The sequence below is a fragment of the Linepithema humile genome, chromosome 1 (assembly GCF_040581485.1).
Source record: "Linepithema humile isolate Giens D197 chromosome 1, Lhum_UNIL_v1.0, whole genome shotgun sequence".
Lineage (NCBI taxonomy): Eukaryota > Metazoa > Arthropoda > Insecta > Hymenoptera > Formicidae > Linepithema > Linepithema humile.
The window spans coordinates 27,299,722-27,317,408 of record NC_090128.1 but is presented as its reverse complement, the minus strand read 5'-3'; the positions used below and the strand labels follow the sequence as shown (position 1 = coordinate 27,317,408).

General features: G+C 33.0%; 2 protein-coding genes across 7 annotated transcripts in view; one reads left to right on the top strand and one right to left on the bottom strand.

Moving 5' to 3' along the window:
• The window catches only part of LOC105668531 (protein amalgam-like), a 63,684-nt gene extending 51,560 nt beyond the window's left edge, over positions 1-12,124 (top strand). For 4 of the 5 annotated variants that reach the window (XM_012360961.2, XM_012360962.2, XM_012360960.2 and 1 more), the window contains 4 exons: positions 3,167-3,377; positions 5,227-5,354; positions 9,846-10,014; positions 10,213-12,124. In XM_012360961.2, coding sequence (XP_012216384.1) covers positions 3,167-3,377; positions 5,227-5,354; positions 9,846-10,014; positions 10,213-10,319 — 615 coding nt within the window. In that variant the 3' untranslated portion in view covers positions 10,320-12,124. The remainder of the gene's footprint in view (positions 1-3,166; positions 3,378-5,226; positions 5,355-9,845; positions 10,015-10,212) is intronic. The other variant, XM_012360959.2, reaches the window with a different exon arrangement.
• On the bottom strand, positions 11,542-17,635 carry Ciao1 (cytosolic iron-sulfur assembly component 1). 2 transcript variants are annotated; one of them, XM_067348961.1, is made up of 5 exons: positions 16,896-17,278; positions 14,311-14,682; positions 14,090-14,198; positions 13,847-14,011; positions 11,542-13,231 (listed from the first exon to the last, which is right to left on the bottom strand). In XM_067348961.1, the coding sequence occupies exons 2-5, from the start codon at positions 14,674-14,676 to the stop codon at positions 12,963-12,965; spliced, it is 909 nt and encodes a 302-aa protein (XP_067205062.1). In that variant the 5' UTR covers positions 14,677-14,682; positions 16,896-17,278; the 3' UTR covers positions 11,542-12,962. The 2 variants fall into 2 exon arrangements, with proteins under 2 accessions (XP_067205062.1, XP_067205060.1); XM_067348959.1 differs by lacking the exons at positions 11,542-13,231; positions 13,847-14,011; positions 14,090-14,198; positions 14,311-14,682 and adding exons at positions 15,063-15,701; positions 15,859-16,320; positions 17,497-17,635 and having other exon boundaries at positions 16,896-17,335.
• Between the last annotated feature and the right edge of the window lie 52 nt (positions 17,636-17,687).

Here is a 17,687-nt window from a genome sequence, read left to right as displayed (position 1 = left end):
TACAGACGGAAATTACAACGTAATGGCATATCCCATAATGTCATAATAATAACAACTGGACTGTCATTTTATATGATTAATGTAACTTTATATTTTAACACAATATTATCTCGCATTATTAACCAATAAAGTAACTTAATGCAATTTTAGTAATATTAGAAGTTGGCGAAGAACACAAAATATATGTATATATGTACATGTATACATATATATCGATAAAAAGAGCTTCTTTAAAGTGTATTTTAACTTCTTTAAGAGAGAATTTAAGTGATGAAGTGGTAAAGTTTTTAGAGGAAATATTCTTTTACCAGACTCTGAAATAAGTCCTTCCAATATCGAAGAAATGTTCAATTTTAGTCCGATAATATGCATTACAGCTGTGAGTGCCACTTTCGTCTCCGGTATATCGAAATCGACTGTCAGTGCTAAAAATATTTCTCGGCAGTAATACTCTTGCCGGAAACTTTTACCAGAAATGGATTGACTCAAAGCACAGCAGTCTTAGATAGGATGTTAAAAGCATATATGTCTTGTATACGCAAGCAATTTCTTACGTATGTGTGTTGATTTATGGATGTCAAGAATTCTTATATTTTTCTTTTTCTAGCAGATAAATACGCGACACACACGACGAAACGATTAACGATGTTGCGGCGATGAAATATGCACGTACATTATTTAGAGCATCATGATATATTTATAGAACAAGTTTATGAATGCGCTGTAAAGAAAGAGTCGGGAAAAAGGCGTGACTATCGCGAAACTTGTACGAGCTATGAAACTCGATTAGTCGCAAACTTGACTTCGCGCAGTTTCATACCCCTGTCAGATACACGACATTTTTTGTCACCACATGTATAATAAAGTTGGCTCATCATGAGACACTTATATAAAAAAGTAGAACATCACAGGCAAGGATAAGCAAGACCGCTGCATTTCTTTTTTTTCTTTTCGCGTCCAGCTCGTGCGTCAGTACGCTTGAGAGAAATTTTAACAAAAAAAAAAAGAAAAAAAAACGGAGAAAAAACACATACATCCTTTTGCATCTTTCGCGTCTGAGTTTTTGCTCGTCGTGCTCGTCCCTATTTCGTTAACACCGTTTTTTATATTTTCACCGGCACAATCCGTCTCTTTGCTACATCCATGCGTAGGTAGTTGAATTCATTTTTCTCAAAGCAATGTAAATTTTTCACGCCAACGTTACACGATGGCGTTAATTTTAATAAAAAACCTATTGCTTTAAAATAACAAATTTAGTACTAGGGTTATTTTAAAAATATTAGTGTTTGAAATTACTTGTAAAAAAGTAAATATACGTTTTTATGTTTCAACGAATTACAAAGTGCAGTCATACGTATATAGTGGAATTATTTTGTTTATTTATTTATTTATTTTTTTACAAAACAAAGTAATTTTGATGGAAAATTTATAGCAAATAAATTAATACAATTAGTTGCAAAAAATTTCACGTTTAAAATTATTTATGGGTAAAAGAAATATCTTTTTTATATTATTGGTTATAAAATCAAACATGTGTAATTACAACATTTGATTACTCTGCGCGCAAAATTCAGAAGAGTTATAATCTGTAAAAATACACAATATTTTCATACACGATTGTTATGTGCATTACTGTTGTTGTTATTGTGACACTATTATGCGTTGATATATCAGAGAAGCACTTTCGATATTCGATTGCTATTGGAGAATTGTGCATTTACGAACACTGTCATATTGAAAATAAATTCACATATTGACATTTTCAATACGTGAAAATGGAGTTCTGAAAGCTTAAGATTCTTTGCTCGTGTGACTTTTCACGAATAGAAGTCAATTGTATGCCGTAATCACGAAAGGGAAGAGGGAAGAAGAAGTACGAAGAAAGTTCTGATGTTATGATGGCTAGCAAAAGTATTCAAAAATGTAGAAATTTGACATAAGTTGATAAATCGATCTTTTCACTTTATAAGTATATTCCGCTTGCGGAATCTCACAGAGGCGCGCACGAATGTTCCTCCGTACGCGCTGAAAGCGCAGCTACGAGATTTCTAATGTTACTATATAGAAGGTATGTTACTATATATAGGTCGACGAGCATGTAGCATGTTATTGAAGCAGTAAAACGACAAAGGATGCTAAACTATTTTCATTACAATCAGCGCAGATTGAACTATGCAATATAATTACTTCGCTCTATATTCATATCCGAAAGTATTACTACGCTTTGAACATTTTTCTTTCATTTTTACAAAAATAATGTACATTTGAAAAAAAGATTTAAATTTAGTAAATTATTAGCATTATTTGAATTAATATTAATATTACGATTAACAGCATTTTTTATGCTTTTTAACTAAAATAACGTTTTTTAATCGGAAGCTTCTTTACAAGTAAAATTTAGACGCTTATATTTTTATTTTATTCATGAGTCTTTTGCTCTTTAGTAGCTGTCGAAACGCAGCCACAGAATTTTGAAAACTTTTCCGACAATTAATTTGTATTTATCCGCATTGTTGCGATCTAAAAATGTAACGTAATCGAATGGCTTGTTTTCCTTTCAGTAAACGTTCAGTAAAATCGAATATGCGCTTTTCATTAGCACTGGATTTAACTACGCGCTACATGAACAAAAGCTGTGTCACGGTTCTTGTGTGCCTGCACCTCTGTCCCTGTTCATTTGAACCTCGGTACGCCAGGCACGCGTATAAAACTCAATGGAGCCGTTTTTATGGAAGAATACGCATTTTCGTTCTACGTGGTCGGTATTTCAATATCGATCACATTTTTGCGAATATAATATGCTTGAGCGCATCCCGCATTTATGCAAATCAATCGCACCGATCTTTTTCTTTACGGCGAAGAACGTCGAACGCTGTCGAATGTTATCGAAAAATACGTGAAACACACGTCGAAATTGATATGAAAGTAATATGTGAGTGGAAATTCTCGCTTGATAGGTATATGGGGAAAATGAATCCTGTGCTCCATTATCGCGTATATGGAGATCGATTTCACGCATGAAACTTGAACCCACTTAAATTATACCGGCCCGACGATCCCTCGATCGAATTTGTGGAAACTCATTTTGCAAGTTCAGCTGTGCGAGCTGTCCACCGGCGAGCAAGGCGAGCATCTGACAAGAAGGATGCCGCGGTGTTTTTTTCAGGTGTCATGGGTGAGGCACAGGGATATCCATCTTCTCACCGTGGGCGTCGAGACATATACGTCCGACCAGAGATTCGTCGCGTCGCATTTTCCGCACACGGAGGACTGGACGCTACAAGTGAAATACCCTCAACGACGAGATTCTGGCACATACGAGTGTCAAGTGTCTACGACACCGCCCATAGGTCATTCCATGCTCCTCTCTGTCGTCGGTTAGTTCCTTTCTCTCTCTCTCTCTCTCTCTCTCTCTCTCTCTCTTTCTCCTCGTCCTGTTTTTCGCTGAACGGGACCGTGCCGTGATTTTCGCCGCGACGCGGAAATTCGCGCTATATCTATTTGCCGTCGGAAGCTTAATGTGCGCCGCACGTGCAACGCGATATCCGCGGCATTTGCTACACCACGACCGCTGATTTACCGTGTGACTTAATCATTCACGTGGAGTTTCTCAATGAAACACGCGATCTAAGTGTTTTACTACTTGCATCCGCAATCTGTTTACGCGTCGCATCAGTGATGTGAACTTAGCCGGAAGAATTAAATTGTTACGGAGAAATATGATTTATAAATTGGAACTTGGGCTCTTAAGTATTTTTATAAAGCTTATTGAAGTTTGCACGCAGCTTGTAAGACGGAATTGCAATTTCCACGAACTTCACGAATTATAAATTTCTGTCATTATGTATGCTCGCTCGTTCTGCGGATGGTAAGTTTAATCAGCTTCGTAACTCTGAACTTAGTATTAACTTAGTATTAAGCTTTTTGTGTGGATGATGTTAATATTAGTCCCCCTCTAAAATACAAGTTTGTAGATAAATTAATCCGACAGCGTGTCAATACCGTGTCGAAGCTGTCTCAGATAAAAATGGATTGTGATAAACGACAAATTGTCGCGACAAATTCTCATTCGTTGATAACAGCAATAATCATGCTAGGCAGAAAAGTAAAACAAAAACAAGTCAATATATTAACAATGTATATAGAACCAATAAATGGAGATTCAGATATCGGAATATAATTTTCCATATTAGAGAGCTATGCATTAATATTAACCCGTGTATATTATTGTTTACCATTAGAAACATCTGAAATTACAATTCTGTTTATTATATATTATCGACATCAATAATATGCATATTTCTAATCATAGTAACAATGTGCAATAAACAAATAAATAGCGTAAATGGTATAATATGATTATGACTCGCTATTGATTATAATTTTCTTATTTATCTTAATTATTATAAATTCTTGCTTGTTAAACGCAACGTTCTTACTTTTTTATCAAATCAAATAATACAGTAAAATAATGTAAAAAATAAAATTGCGAGGGAAAAAAGGAATAGCTTACTCAGAAGAAAATTAATTAACTTGTATGCGAAATATGCAACTTCATAATTTTTATACGTATTTAATTTACATTTAGACGTGTTATTAACTTTTTTAACTTTTGCTGTGTCCGTAATATTTTATTTTATATTGAAATCAACAACCCAGAAAACAATACGTTATATAAAATAATAAATATAATTGAAAAAATCGAATTTTCTATAAAAAATTTCAATAATAGTTTTTTTCTTTATAATTTTTATGAAGCTATCTTTTATTTTTATTAAATAAATCATGGTTTCCATAAATTGTTTCAATTAAAAAGTTGTATAAAAATTTAAAATTTGAATTATTCATTATATTTTCAAATAAACTTAAATAAAAAATATATAAAATCAGAAAGTAGAATCTTTTTCATAAATTAATATTAAAATGATTAGAATCTGAAATAAAGTTAAAGCCGTATAAATATTTTTATCACATGTCTAAAATATTTTTTAGTTTTATGATAAAGCTAAATTAAGACTAAGCTTAGAATTAAGAAGCTGAATAAACTCTTCTTATAATTTGCAAAATTAGAAAATTCCGTAATCTCAATCAATATTCTTTGTAAATTAATAGGTATTAATGATTTCTCGACGAGATATCGGATGAGATTATTTCTTCTTGATAATCGGATCACGATTTTCCAATATTACTTTTGTATTATATATGTCTCGTCACTTTTCTCCGTAGAACCTGTGACGATGGTCGTTGGAGAACCAGAAATGTACATAAACAGGGAGAGCACTATGAATTTGACCTGCGTCGTGCGACACAGCCCCGAACCACCTGCGAACATTCAATGGACTCACAATCATGAGGTATGTTGCACTTTATCTGACAAAAACGTGCACGTAATTCCAAGGGAAAGGAGGAATGTCGGCAAATTAATTTTCAATCGTTATTTCTAAAAATGTCACATAAAAAGCTATAACTCTTAAGTTCGCAATTCTTTTTATTGCCATAATTCTTTATCTTTTCTCATTCAAATTGCGCTCGATCTATTCCGTCTTTCGGTGTGACTTGTTTTAAACAAGTTCTTGAGTTTAAAACTCCGAGTTTGCGGGAAGGAAAACTTTTAATTTTGATATTACCTGTTCAACGTTTCTCCTTGTTGAATTTTTAAATGTACTAACACCGTGGTAACTCGGTCCCATTTCTCAACTTCAAAACCTATCCCTTACCCCCGCTTTTCCTTTCCTATCCTTTCCTTTGCCGCGTAAAGTTTCTCTAGCGTGTGCTTTAACAACCTCGGTCGCATTATACAACATCTATTTCTTCGACCGTGTCTGTCTCGGGCGGGCTTCTACTTAGGTTCTATATTCTTACTTTCGAGCTTTCTCTACGACAGTTCATCGCATTAACTCTCTTGCTGTCCTCGCGGTATCTTCTGTTTCGTAACGCTTCTCGCCAATATTGCGCAGTGCACCCTCGTTCCTCTTTATTACCCATTCGTAGTGTTTCAGTATCACTCTATCGATCTTTAAACTTATTGTTAGCACTAGGAAGTTCTGACATAAACGCGTGCATGCAAGCTGTAACATCTAACTTATGAAGCTTGTTGCGCCAACTCTCTTATCTGATTTTTGATATATCATCCAAGAGTGACTTATTATTTATCATCTGTTTATTTCGCAGTATAAGTAATTTATTTAAACGTGAAATTAATCTTACTATACGCTTAATTATTCATCCTACCATTCCCTGTCTTTTTTCTGACTCTTGCAATTTCTTTCGCTTTTTCTAAAAACCAATTTATTTCCTTTCTTCTTTCGCTGGTTATTTTTTTTCTCCTTCATTTCTTCTTCTCATCGGAGGACCTTTTCGCAATCCGACTATCGCAATCCTCACCTGCGGGTCCAAACCTTTTCCTCTCGTCTGTCACCCTATTTCTTGTTCTATTTTCCGGAATTTGACTTTCTTCCACCAAACCCATCTGTTCTGTAGCTCTCGATCCTGTAAGCTTCCGCGTTTCGTACGCGGAGATTTTCTTCCTCGTACTTGTTTCGTCTCATCATTCGCTTTTTATCCTGTTCCGATGCTATTGCACCCGTAGCTAGCCAATCCTGTCCCGATCTCGAACCCCAAGTGAAAAATTTGACGCGTAGTATTTCTTGTTAGCCCCATATTTTCTGTCTGCCTCGTCGCACATGCATTCCTTCCATCCCAATGACCTAGTTAGCTTTACCATTTGCAGGGAGAATTATGCTTGTTGAGATATGCAACGTATGTAACATAAATATCGGTAAACGCGCAATCATGTTATCATGCCTCGTTGATATAATTGATTTCACTCGCGCATCAGTCAGCGTTTAACTTTATTGCGCGTAACCACACGACGTTTATCATTATCATGTGTCACAATTATATACTAATTACAATACGAAGTTAAATTAAAGTGCGAAAATCAGAAGCATCGAAGCTTTAATGATCGTGTGGAATAATATTATCGCTCGTGAAAACCCCGAAGAATAATACTATTCGAGCACTCGCAGTACCTGAAGCTACCAGAGCAATCGGTATTATCCACGGTGTAATCCGCTTTACATCCTCATTAAGAAGGTTTACGTAAGATCCGCTCTCAATTCAAAAAAAGTTACGCTCGAGAGAAAACTTCGCTTTGAATTATTATTCGACTTTCGAATATCTTCAGATGAATGTTATAATTTTAAATTATTGCGGTCTATCCGACTCTACAAATCTCGATAAAAAGTGTCGCAAGAGTTTTATATCGTGCGAATAAATTAAAGTACATGCCGTGAAAAAGGTTATATCGAATTTATTCTCACGGCACTTTCTACATATAAAAGGACGCTGTATATATTCATTAACAAAAAACTAACTATTGCAGCTGTAAGAGGAGTAAAAAGAGAAAGAATAGCATTCGATTTCGATAAACCCAGATGTAATTGGGTTCCGGAATAATATTTGCATGGCAAAAATAGACTGGAAGATTAAGAAATATGCAAAGGTATTATATCAATGCTTAGAGCTTCTGTCTTGATATTGCGGATTTTCAGAATTTTTGACATTTTGCGGTTCGCCGACGCTCACGTCACCCGTCAGCCCATTGTTACATTGGAATTTGCTGACGGCATGTAGCCGTAGTAACGGCATGTAGTTCTTGATGCATATTGGATCGGCTTACGAAGTGGGAATATATTAATATTATCCGTGAAGCGAAAATTTCCATTATACTTTCGTTTAATGGAAGCTAAATGTCCTACTTTTAAATATTTTTAAAAAATATTTTTTTTGATTACACAAAAAATACGATAAATAAGAAACTATTCAAAAAATGTATCAGTTTAATCAAATATAACGAAAACAGAATGTACGAATAATTGTATTTATTACATATATATTTGCATATGTATCTATCATATTTGCGTCAAGTATGCATCTAACTTTTTAAAATAATAAGTTATTAAAATATATATGATGTCATTAAAACTCAATCACATGCAAAAAACGCTTTTGTAATTGGTTTTCCGTTTTGGTTCGGAAAAACGCAAACGAAATATATCGGATTTGTGTAGCGGAAGAACAAAAATAAAAAAAATGTCTGTTGCTTTCATGCCGACTAAAAGTAAATAAAATATTTTTCATTTTTAGTCTCTCTCGGGTATAGAAAATACACATGCAATCTTTCAGGTTTTTGCATGAAACATACACGACACAGATCCAGACATTTTGATATCTCAGATTGTTTCGTATATTGCGTTTTTCACGAATATAAATACAAAAATTACTCCAATTATACTAGGAAACTGCAAATGGTCCGTGTTTCATATCATGTTATAACATGAAATATAAATAGCTATCGATGAATGAAGGCTTATGATAAATTAATATGTCATCTATGGACGTATAATATTATGGATAGTAACGACATGATTCGATGCAAATTTGTGGAAATGCAGTAAATGGGATTCGATCAGAATTCACTCTTCCCTTTATAAATATTTATTAGTCTTTGTTGCATTTGCGTAATGAGTGTAATATATTCTTGGATAAATTTTAATGATATATTCTTATAAATTAATAACTACATGTTTTCGCAAGTGTTAATACTGCGCGATAATTACAATAAAACTTTTTGCAGATTAATATTATTTAATTCATTAATTATTTATTTGTTAAAATAATTTTCCATTGGAGACATTTATGAATATAGACGACGTTATTAATTAAGGGAAACAAATGTTTTATACCTTTGTGAGTTAAAAGAGTAAAATAATATGAAAACTGTCACAAAGAGAACAGACAACGAGGAAAATAAAAAGTGCTTATTTAAATTGTAATATAATGATTGTATAAACTTAATGAGTAAAATAAACGAAATAAATGTGAACGAAACCAATAAAGAAGAGTTAAAATAAAAGTGGGCGAACAAATAACAAATGACAGGACACAAATAATGAACTTAAATAAATGAAATCAAATGTCGAAGCGTAAAACAACGCGCCGTTCAGAATAAGCTTTATAAAGAAAAGAAAGTGTACACACAAAAAAGATAATTAATATAAAACAGATAAAATATCTCTGGCAGTCGTATTTTTAGATTTATGGTACGTGTTCCGATGGCTCTGAAAGTTTTTGAAATCCATTTTGCAACAGTGACATATGAGCCGTTTATTTTGGAAGTGATATAAGTACAGCTTTGAAACATTATGAGTTTCAGTGAAATGTGTGGATACATCAACTGTTATCTGCTATATTGATTTTACCAAAGTTCTCAAAACTGGATTTCCGTTAGTTTATAAACCAGGAAACGCGACCGAGTCGAGGCAAAAAAGAGTTATACAGTTTTTAATTTGCAAAGGACACTCACAACATATAAATATGTTAATATGCTTTACCGAGAACGCAAAAAATATGTTCATAATTATTTAATTAAATTAATAAAGTAGGGTTTTTCACATTATTAAAGGAAAATGTTAATTATAAATTACAACTTGCGTATACATTTACAATGTTACTCAACTGTTTGTTTTTTTTTATTAAACTATAATAGTTTTACTAAAATTTTTAGATTTAAAATAATAACAAAATTCGTTGAAAATTGAGTTTACATCTCCAATATTCGTACCGGAAACAAGAAAAATCTGGTTATTATGTCAAAATAGTTTTTTTCTAGTTGTCGATCAGTGTCACTGCCGCTCCTTTTTTTTCAACTGAAAATTAATTAATCATTGAATTAAAATTGACCTTTTTGTCGAAACGTTGAACGTTTGATGAACACTATTGTATAAGCATTGTAGGAAGAAATTTAATTAGAATAGCATTTTTCCTGGTTCTGCACGTGACAGGTGATCAATTACGACAGTCCGAGAGGTGGAGTATCGGTTATCACGGAGAAGGGCGAAGTAACGACGTCATACCTTTTAATTCAACGTGCTCAACCGGCGGATAGCGGACAATACACCTGCCATCCCAGCAACGCTAACACAAAGACAGTCTTAGTTCACGTACTTAATGGTATGTACTTCTTAATCTTATAACGCACCTGTTCTTACACTTGTTACAACGTTTGTACAGTGGCTTAATATACCTAAGTATAATCTTTATGTGTTATTCCGCTCCGATTATCCCGTATTGCGAGAAAATAAATATTATCTCGCAAAACTGTGCACTGCATTACAAAAAAAAAAAAAGTATTAATCTTTTGATTTGCAGGGGAACATCCAGCTGCGATGCAGCACGGCGGCCAGCTAAGATTAGCCAATTTACCTTTTGTAATGATCTCGACAACGCTTTTGACCTTCTTGAATCATCCTTACTAAACGGACCATTATAAGTGTTAGTTAAAAATGTTTTTTTTTTTCAGATTTCTTTTCGCACTAATCACCTTGAGAGAAGATAGTGTAACTATCTATCGTTAAACGCTCTATAGAGCTCGTACGACTAGACGATCGATAAAATAAACTGCACAAAAATTTGAGAATCTTTTTACGATAACGTGATTCACACACTTATGATTTATATACCTGTTGTTTGAAGATACGTTATCATTGAACTGTTCGGGAAGTTTTCTAGTTTTCTTCTATGAAAATGTAATTGAAAATCCTAGACGAGAAACTTTCCGAACAAACAAATATTAAAGACTGTTATATCATTCCTTATAATTTATTTTGATAAATTATTATTAAATTAAACGGCTTAATTAATATATTATTCAATTAGACTGTTCTGTAGATCTGTTATCGAATACTTTTTATAGGCCATAAACGTCACTTAAATTATGTTTGAAAAGTCAATAAGAGCGTACCTCGCAAGTCTAGCAAAGAATATAATAAGCAAAAGAAGTCTTACCGCAGAACAAAATGACGTATTGACGTATTGAAAAATATATAAGGACAGAACAGATAACGATCGATCGAAAGAGTGGTGGAACGCTCTTCTGAACAGGAACATGTAAAAAAGCAGCGTTTAATTGAAACGCTGTTCTGGAATTTAAGATGAAGACAGGGTAGCGAAAATCGGATCTATTTGTGAAAATAATTGCCGATTACGTACTTCTCTTCTAATTCAGAAGCTCGCACACTTGAGCAACAGGTAACGTTACATTTGCTTTACTATGATTATAAGACAATACGTTGTGCTTGCCAAAAGAATGTGTACATGTTACTGTTAAAAAAAAAAATAGATTAGATTTTAACATAGAGATATATGTTAAAATCTATCATTATGTTGTGAGGACGCGTATGAGAATATAAATATATAAGATGTAAAGTCGCTAAACAAAAATACTCGATGACGCATGAGAGTGAGCGTGTCTCACTGAAGTATAACTGGAGTCGCTCGCATGAGTAAAAGTTTTTCAAAGACAACTGTTTCTTAACAATTGTCTTTGATGTAAAACGAGGTATTCCGATGAATCAGTTGCTATTGCGAAATTATAAAGAACGCGCTTCAGTGACCGTCGAATACGAATGGTGCGCTACGATCATATTAGAATTCTACTCACTGTTCCTTTGTTCACTAATGACATTTCATTTCATATTGAACAATTTATTTAATAGAGAAAATTTATATTGTTCCAACGACTGTTATAGAGCTGTAATATGGAGATGATAATTATAATATAGAAGATTATAATTACAATTTAATGTCTATTGTAATTATAATTATAACATTCGAGATTATAATTATCGAAGAAAGTTTGCTCCTACTTGCTGTTTGATGTATGATACTGTATGCTGTATGAACGACGTGTAATATGTCTTCATTTTACAATGAGATATGTTATAATTAATACATATATTATATAAAGAAATTAATCATAACGCCTGGACCTAATAATTATTTAAGAAGAGAAACAGCTTGATTTAATGCTAGATACACATTACGGACTTTATTGTTTAATAAGTTAAATAGTTGATTTGAGTTTTACAGCATCTTGTTCTCAGGATATGCTTGTCGCTATACAAATTAAAATTAGGACGTCAGTGTGTATCGTGCGTTTCCCCGTGGAATTAATCAAATCTATGTGGACAATTTGAGACTCGTCCACTTTTTAATTTGATAAGTCTAGATAATAGCTCTGATTGTTATTTCATGCAAATAAATCTATTATGATTAAATCATACGTATCGATTGTATATCATTTAAGGTATTGTCATTTTATTTTCAAATTTTAAGTATAAATATTATATTCAAGGATCTGATTTAGATCTGATTTTATATATTTATCGATGATATTAAAATAAATATTAAATACATATAACAGGTTTGGATATGAAAATCAAAATTTGAATCGAGTGATTGAAATATTTAAATCAGGGTAAACAATCTTTTAATATGTATATACGGTGTCCCAATGTCGCGTATTTCTTAGGAATTATAGGCTTATTAGCAAATTTAAAACCGATATTTTTTTGACTAAAATTTTGTTCAAATACATTTGCGTTTTTGCGTATGTATTAAATATTATTGTAAGAGAGCCTCAAAATTAAAGTTTTATTAAAATGAATTATATGTGATATTAAATAAAGATAAAATGTTTCTTATTTCCAGAGTTTTTGTGATTTTAATCTTCCATGCAATATAAACTCAATTGCATTATCACTAAACATTCTATAAAACTCTTTTTTAAAAAACAATCTCTTTAAATGCATTGTGGATATCAATATGTTATTTATAAGCTTAATGGCACATGGTTTAATTAATTAGAATAACTACCCAGTAAACAAAATTTAGCAATATTGACAAATTGATTAAATTTGCTGTCACTCTGACAACGTCGATAATATTTGACTATCTAAATAGCAAGTTACAAAACTAAGCAAAAAATAATTGATAATATAAAAAGACAAAATTTTTTTCACATTAAATGCTTATATTTCATTCGTTTCAACCTTTGTATCGAATATGAATACAACCCTTTTACCGAATACAACAATAAGGAACATTTTTTTTATAACAGTTCACACAGTTTGTAGTGGATCTCTATCAGCTTGAGATACACACACTTTTACAGAGTTTTGTAAACTGCGATCTAATATCGAAGCAAATATTTTCAAAAAACCACGTTCTGAATCCGAATGGTTAGTTAATACAACATGAGTCCCGCAATGCACAGCATCTAATATCTCATGATGCAACATTTCTCCCGTTAGATACAAATCTGCAGGAACGCCTTTTAACAGCGATTGGCCCGCTCCGGCACATAGTGCAATAGTATTGATGTAACCGTCTAAAATATAACAATAATCATATAATAGTATATTGTGTATCAAGTGCGGGAAGTTGGCAATTGCCCACGAGTGGGTAGGGAGGGGAGAATGGTCGCACGAGCCGAAGGCGAGTGCGACCATTCCCTCCCTACCCACGAGTTGGCAATTGCCATCCCGCACTTGATACATATGCTATTTTGTAGTACACGTGCGTCGAAAGTAGCCTATTGTAGTATAAGTGCGGGGTAAGTGTAATGATAAGACGCTTTTTACCTTACCAGTTTCTTACATGTGTCACTGCGTGTTGGGCGCAATTGAGATTAGACTTTGGGACAGGGAAGAAGTAATGGCTATTTATTTTCTATCGCGCTGCAAGATGGCGTTGCTTTGTAATGAAATAATAAGTGAAGCGTGCGGTAATAAAGCGGAAGCGTGCGGTAATAAACCGGAAGTGTGCGGTAATAAGTTTGAAGCGTGCGGTAATATGTTGCGTGTGAAATTGGCTACTTTCCGCACGTAAAGCATGCGCGTAATAGGCTACTTTCGACGCACGTGTACTACAAAGTTACTTATATCATTCATTGAACACGATTTCTTTTTACGTTAGTGATTAATTATTTTTATGCAAAACTTACCTGTACCGCGTGCACGTGCTAATCTTACGTGCTTCAGATTTGTACGTTGCTTAATTAAATTTACTGCTTCGTCAATAGATATCCGGTTCTTTAAAATGCACAATCTTCCTAATCCGTAAGCTTCATTATTCTCATTTGGTTGAATCGGCTTGCTGCTTTCAAGCTCTTAAATGGAAATTTTCATAAATAATGGAATTTTAACATTTTAACGGTCAATGAAGATGCTGTAATGTGAATTCTTACCAAATGCTTCTGCCAACCAATCGTTTACACCACCTTTTACAGAATCGAAACTGCTGTGTGGAGAAAAGACGGCAATTTTGTTTTCTAGACATCTCGCCACTGTTCGTTCCTATTAAAAAAAAAATCAATTAAATTGTAAATATAATTATAAATATAAATAAAATTTTTCGGCGATATTATAAAAATTAATACAACATATCAATACAATTTCAATGTATTACCTTCCAAGTTGAAGTTGTAATAGATTTCAACGGAACAAATATTAGTGGATGATACGTGATTATTAAATCGGTTTTTAATTCAATAGCTTCATCCATAACATCTTCGGTTAAATCATTCGTCAGTAGAATATTCGACACTTTTTTCGGTTCTGTAGGTTCAATCAGTAATCCAACATTGTCCCAGGAAGCAGCAAGTGACGTATCGGCAAATTTGAGTAACGCACTCACGACCTCTTTCAAAGGCATGCCCAGTTTATTTCCTCCGGTGTTACTCATCATGCGTATTGTTTTATGCTGTTTAATGTATTTATATTGCAACAATAAGTTTTCACACGATAATCCTACGTTGTATAAACGTTTCAGCATTTATCTCTAAAACAAAAATGGCTCTAGATAATACATAATTTATTACAGCAAGAGCACGCTGTTGGAAATATAAAATGACAGCGAGTTAATACATTTATATAATAGTCACACAAAACTTGCATTTGTTTTATTAATAAGGATTATATGTGATCAAATTATAAGCTACAAAAATAAAAAATCTTTCATGGATTAAGTAAAAGGTCACACAAGATAAATAATATATTATATTCGCTATTTAATGTAAAATTAAGAAAAATAATGATCCCAAAATTTTTATTAGAAAATAATTAACTCCTACTTTTGTAAACAATAATACTATTTACTATTTAACAATTTGCGAACACTATATCTAATCTGAGGTATAAGTTGTATGAAATAAAATAGAATTATGTTGTGTATATATATGTAATTTTTACATTATATAAAACAAAATTACATATTATATAAATACATATTTTATGGTTGTAAACCATTTTTCATTCCTTATAAAGCCATATTTTTACTAAACTATCATCACTTGCAGAGGCAAATTGTCCAGGAACCGTAGGACTCCACTGAACACAGTTCACATCTTGGGTGTGCGCGTTATCCATTGAGCAGACCATCGTAAAACTTGGTTGATGAGGATCGCAATCACTGTCTTCCTTAAATATCCGAATAATATCGTCGCCGCATGCAGTCACCAGTAAACCCGTAACTTTGCACCAGTCGATGTCATAAATGGTTCTCGTATGATAACCCGACACTGTACATATACATTTCCAGACAGGCACATTGTTTGGTGTGGCAACACCTGTTTCATTGCCAGGCTTGTATTCCCGCCATATCTTCACTGTTTGATCGTCACTGCAAGTTGCTATACGATTACCAGTTTTATCCCATGAAAGACTCCATACTGTAGATGTGTGAGATGATAGAGTTGCAATGCTGGACCAATCGTTTTTCGCTGCCTCTTCCTTATGTATCTTTACTGTATTATCGTAACTGGCAGAAGCTAGAATGTCTTCATGTGGATGCCATCTCACCTAAAATAAAAGTAAATTTTTTACACACAAGACATTATATAAATTCTCTGTTTGTAAATATCAAAATTAAATTTTGAATAAGTACTAAATATATACTTAAATCATAATAGTTACTTTTTCCAATATTTATATTTTGATAGATAAATTTGCAACATACCTTTTTTACATCTTGAGTATGCTCCATTATAGTACCGTCACACTCGTATTCGTCGTCATTTACCTCCCATACCCACACAGATTTGTCTCGGCCACACGTAGCGAGTAGCTGACCAGAAACTGACCAACTAACACTTTTCACTTCATTGTCATGCCCCTCTAATGTTGTATTGCATTCAAACTGTCCTGATTTTTTGTCCCATACTGCAGTAGTTGCATCAAAACTTGCTGATGCAATATAATTACCGCAAGGAGACCAAGCTAGCTCTCTAATGGTTCTAGAATGTCCCTCGGTAAGGATCATTTTTGTAACCCACTCAAGTCCCTCTAATCTCCATATTACAATTGTTTTGTCTTCGCCACAAGATGCTAAAAGAGCATCTGTAGGATGCCAGCAAACACTCCACACTCTGCCTTTATGACCAGTTAAACTTTGCTTTAGTTCCAATGTACCCATTGCTACCTGCAACAGTACAATTCATCTTTCATATAAAAACAAGATTTATAAAGAACATTTTGTTAATGAAAAAATTTATTCAAAAAATTAAATCTGCTTCTTCTCAATATGTTAATATCACGAATTTCAATGTGATTTATATATAAAGCATATCTCACATATTGAAAACTATTTGCAAGAAGCAGATAGGCATGGAGTGTTTGCTTATTTGTTATTAAACCATGTAATTATAATTACAGACTAATATCTGCTATTATTAGCTAGTATTATTAAAATAAGATAATCTTTAGAGACTTAAAAATAAATTTTTTTTTTAAATATAAAAAATTAAATGTAAAAATAATTTCTTAAGATGCATTAAAACTAAATAACATATAGTTCTTACACCACAAACATTCACAATGAAAAACACTTGTTTTATTCACTTTTTTCCAGCTAACCTTTTTCATTTCTGTGTACAACAGTGCATGGGGTTTGTAATAATTATATTTGAATATATGATGTGACCAATAATTATTTTGGTACTCAACTATTCTTTTGTTTTATGTAACAATAAAATACTAAAAAATGGTCAAACTTACCGTTTTGTAATTTTAATGATACTAAAGAGTAAAGTTGATATTATTCCAGCACCAGCTGATAAGTTCTATTTTTACAGTCGTTGATAGTATGTGAAATATTCATAGAAATGATAATGATTTAGCCACGATTATATCTTGTTGATTCTTCATTTACTGGCAAATGTATGCAGTGTACACTAGCCTCAGTGATAACATTATTAACCTATAAGTGTACACGTTGAATTTTCCAAAACTAAAAAGTAACCATAGCGAGCAATAGAGAGCGTCATCGTCCACTTGCATCAACTTGCGCATGACGGTTGAGATTTAAGCTTCACAATATCAGAACTGTTGGTTACATTACTCTACAACGCTGTAGATAACACTTATGTATTGTGATGTCCCGACAATGGTAAAATTCAAAAAACAGAACATTATTAAAGAGATCTGTACAAGTCCATCTAAAATTCATCCAAAGAGCAAGATTGAAGTTATGATTAGTGTTAACTGTATTATTAGTTATAAAAATATTAATTATACTATAGCTATAAGAATACTGCATAATTGAACAATGCATTGAACAAATAAGTGAAGAGATAAGAATAAAATAAGCAAAGGTTACCAGACACCCATCTTATCCGTCGGCTATCTTCTATAAACGAAAACGAGCTGCATATCAACTTCCAGCCAAACGATATTCCAACGTATCAAGAAGCCGATGTGACGATTAAAAATCTATGCGATACTCTCGAGGGCCTACTCCCCACCACAAGAAGACCAACGTATACCATCGCTCGTGAGACAGTTCTCTTC

Coding starts and splice junctions, on each gene's coding strand:
- Ciao1 (XM_067348959.1), bottom strand. CDS start 16,314: ATGGGTACATTGGAACTAAAGCAAAGTTTAACTGGTCATAAAGGCAGA. Junction 15,702..15,858: donor ATACTCAAGATGTAAAAAAG/GTATGTTGCAAA, acceptor CTTTTATTTTAG/GTGAGATGGCATCCACATGA.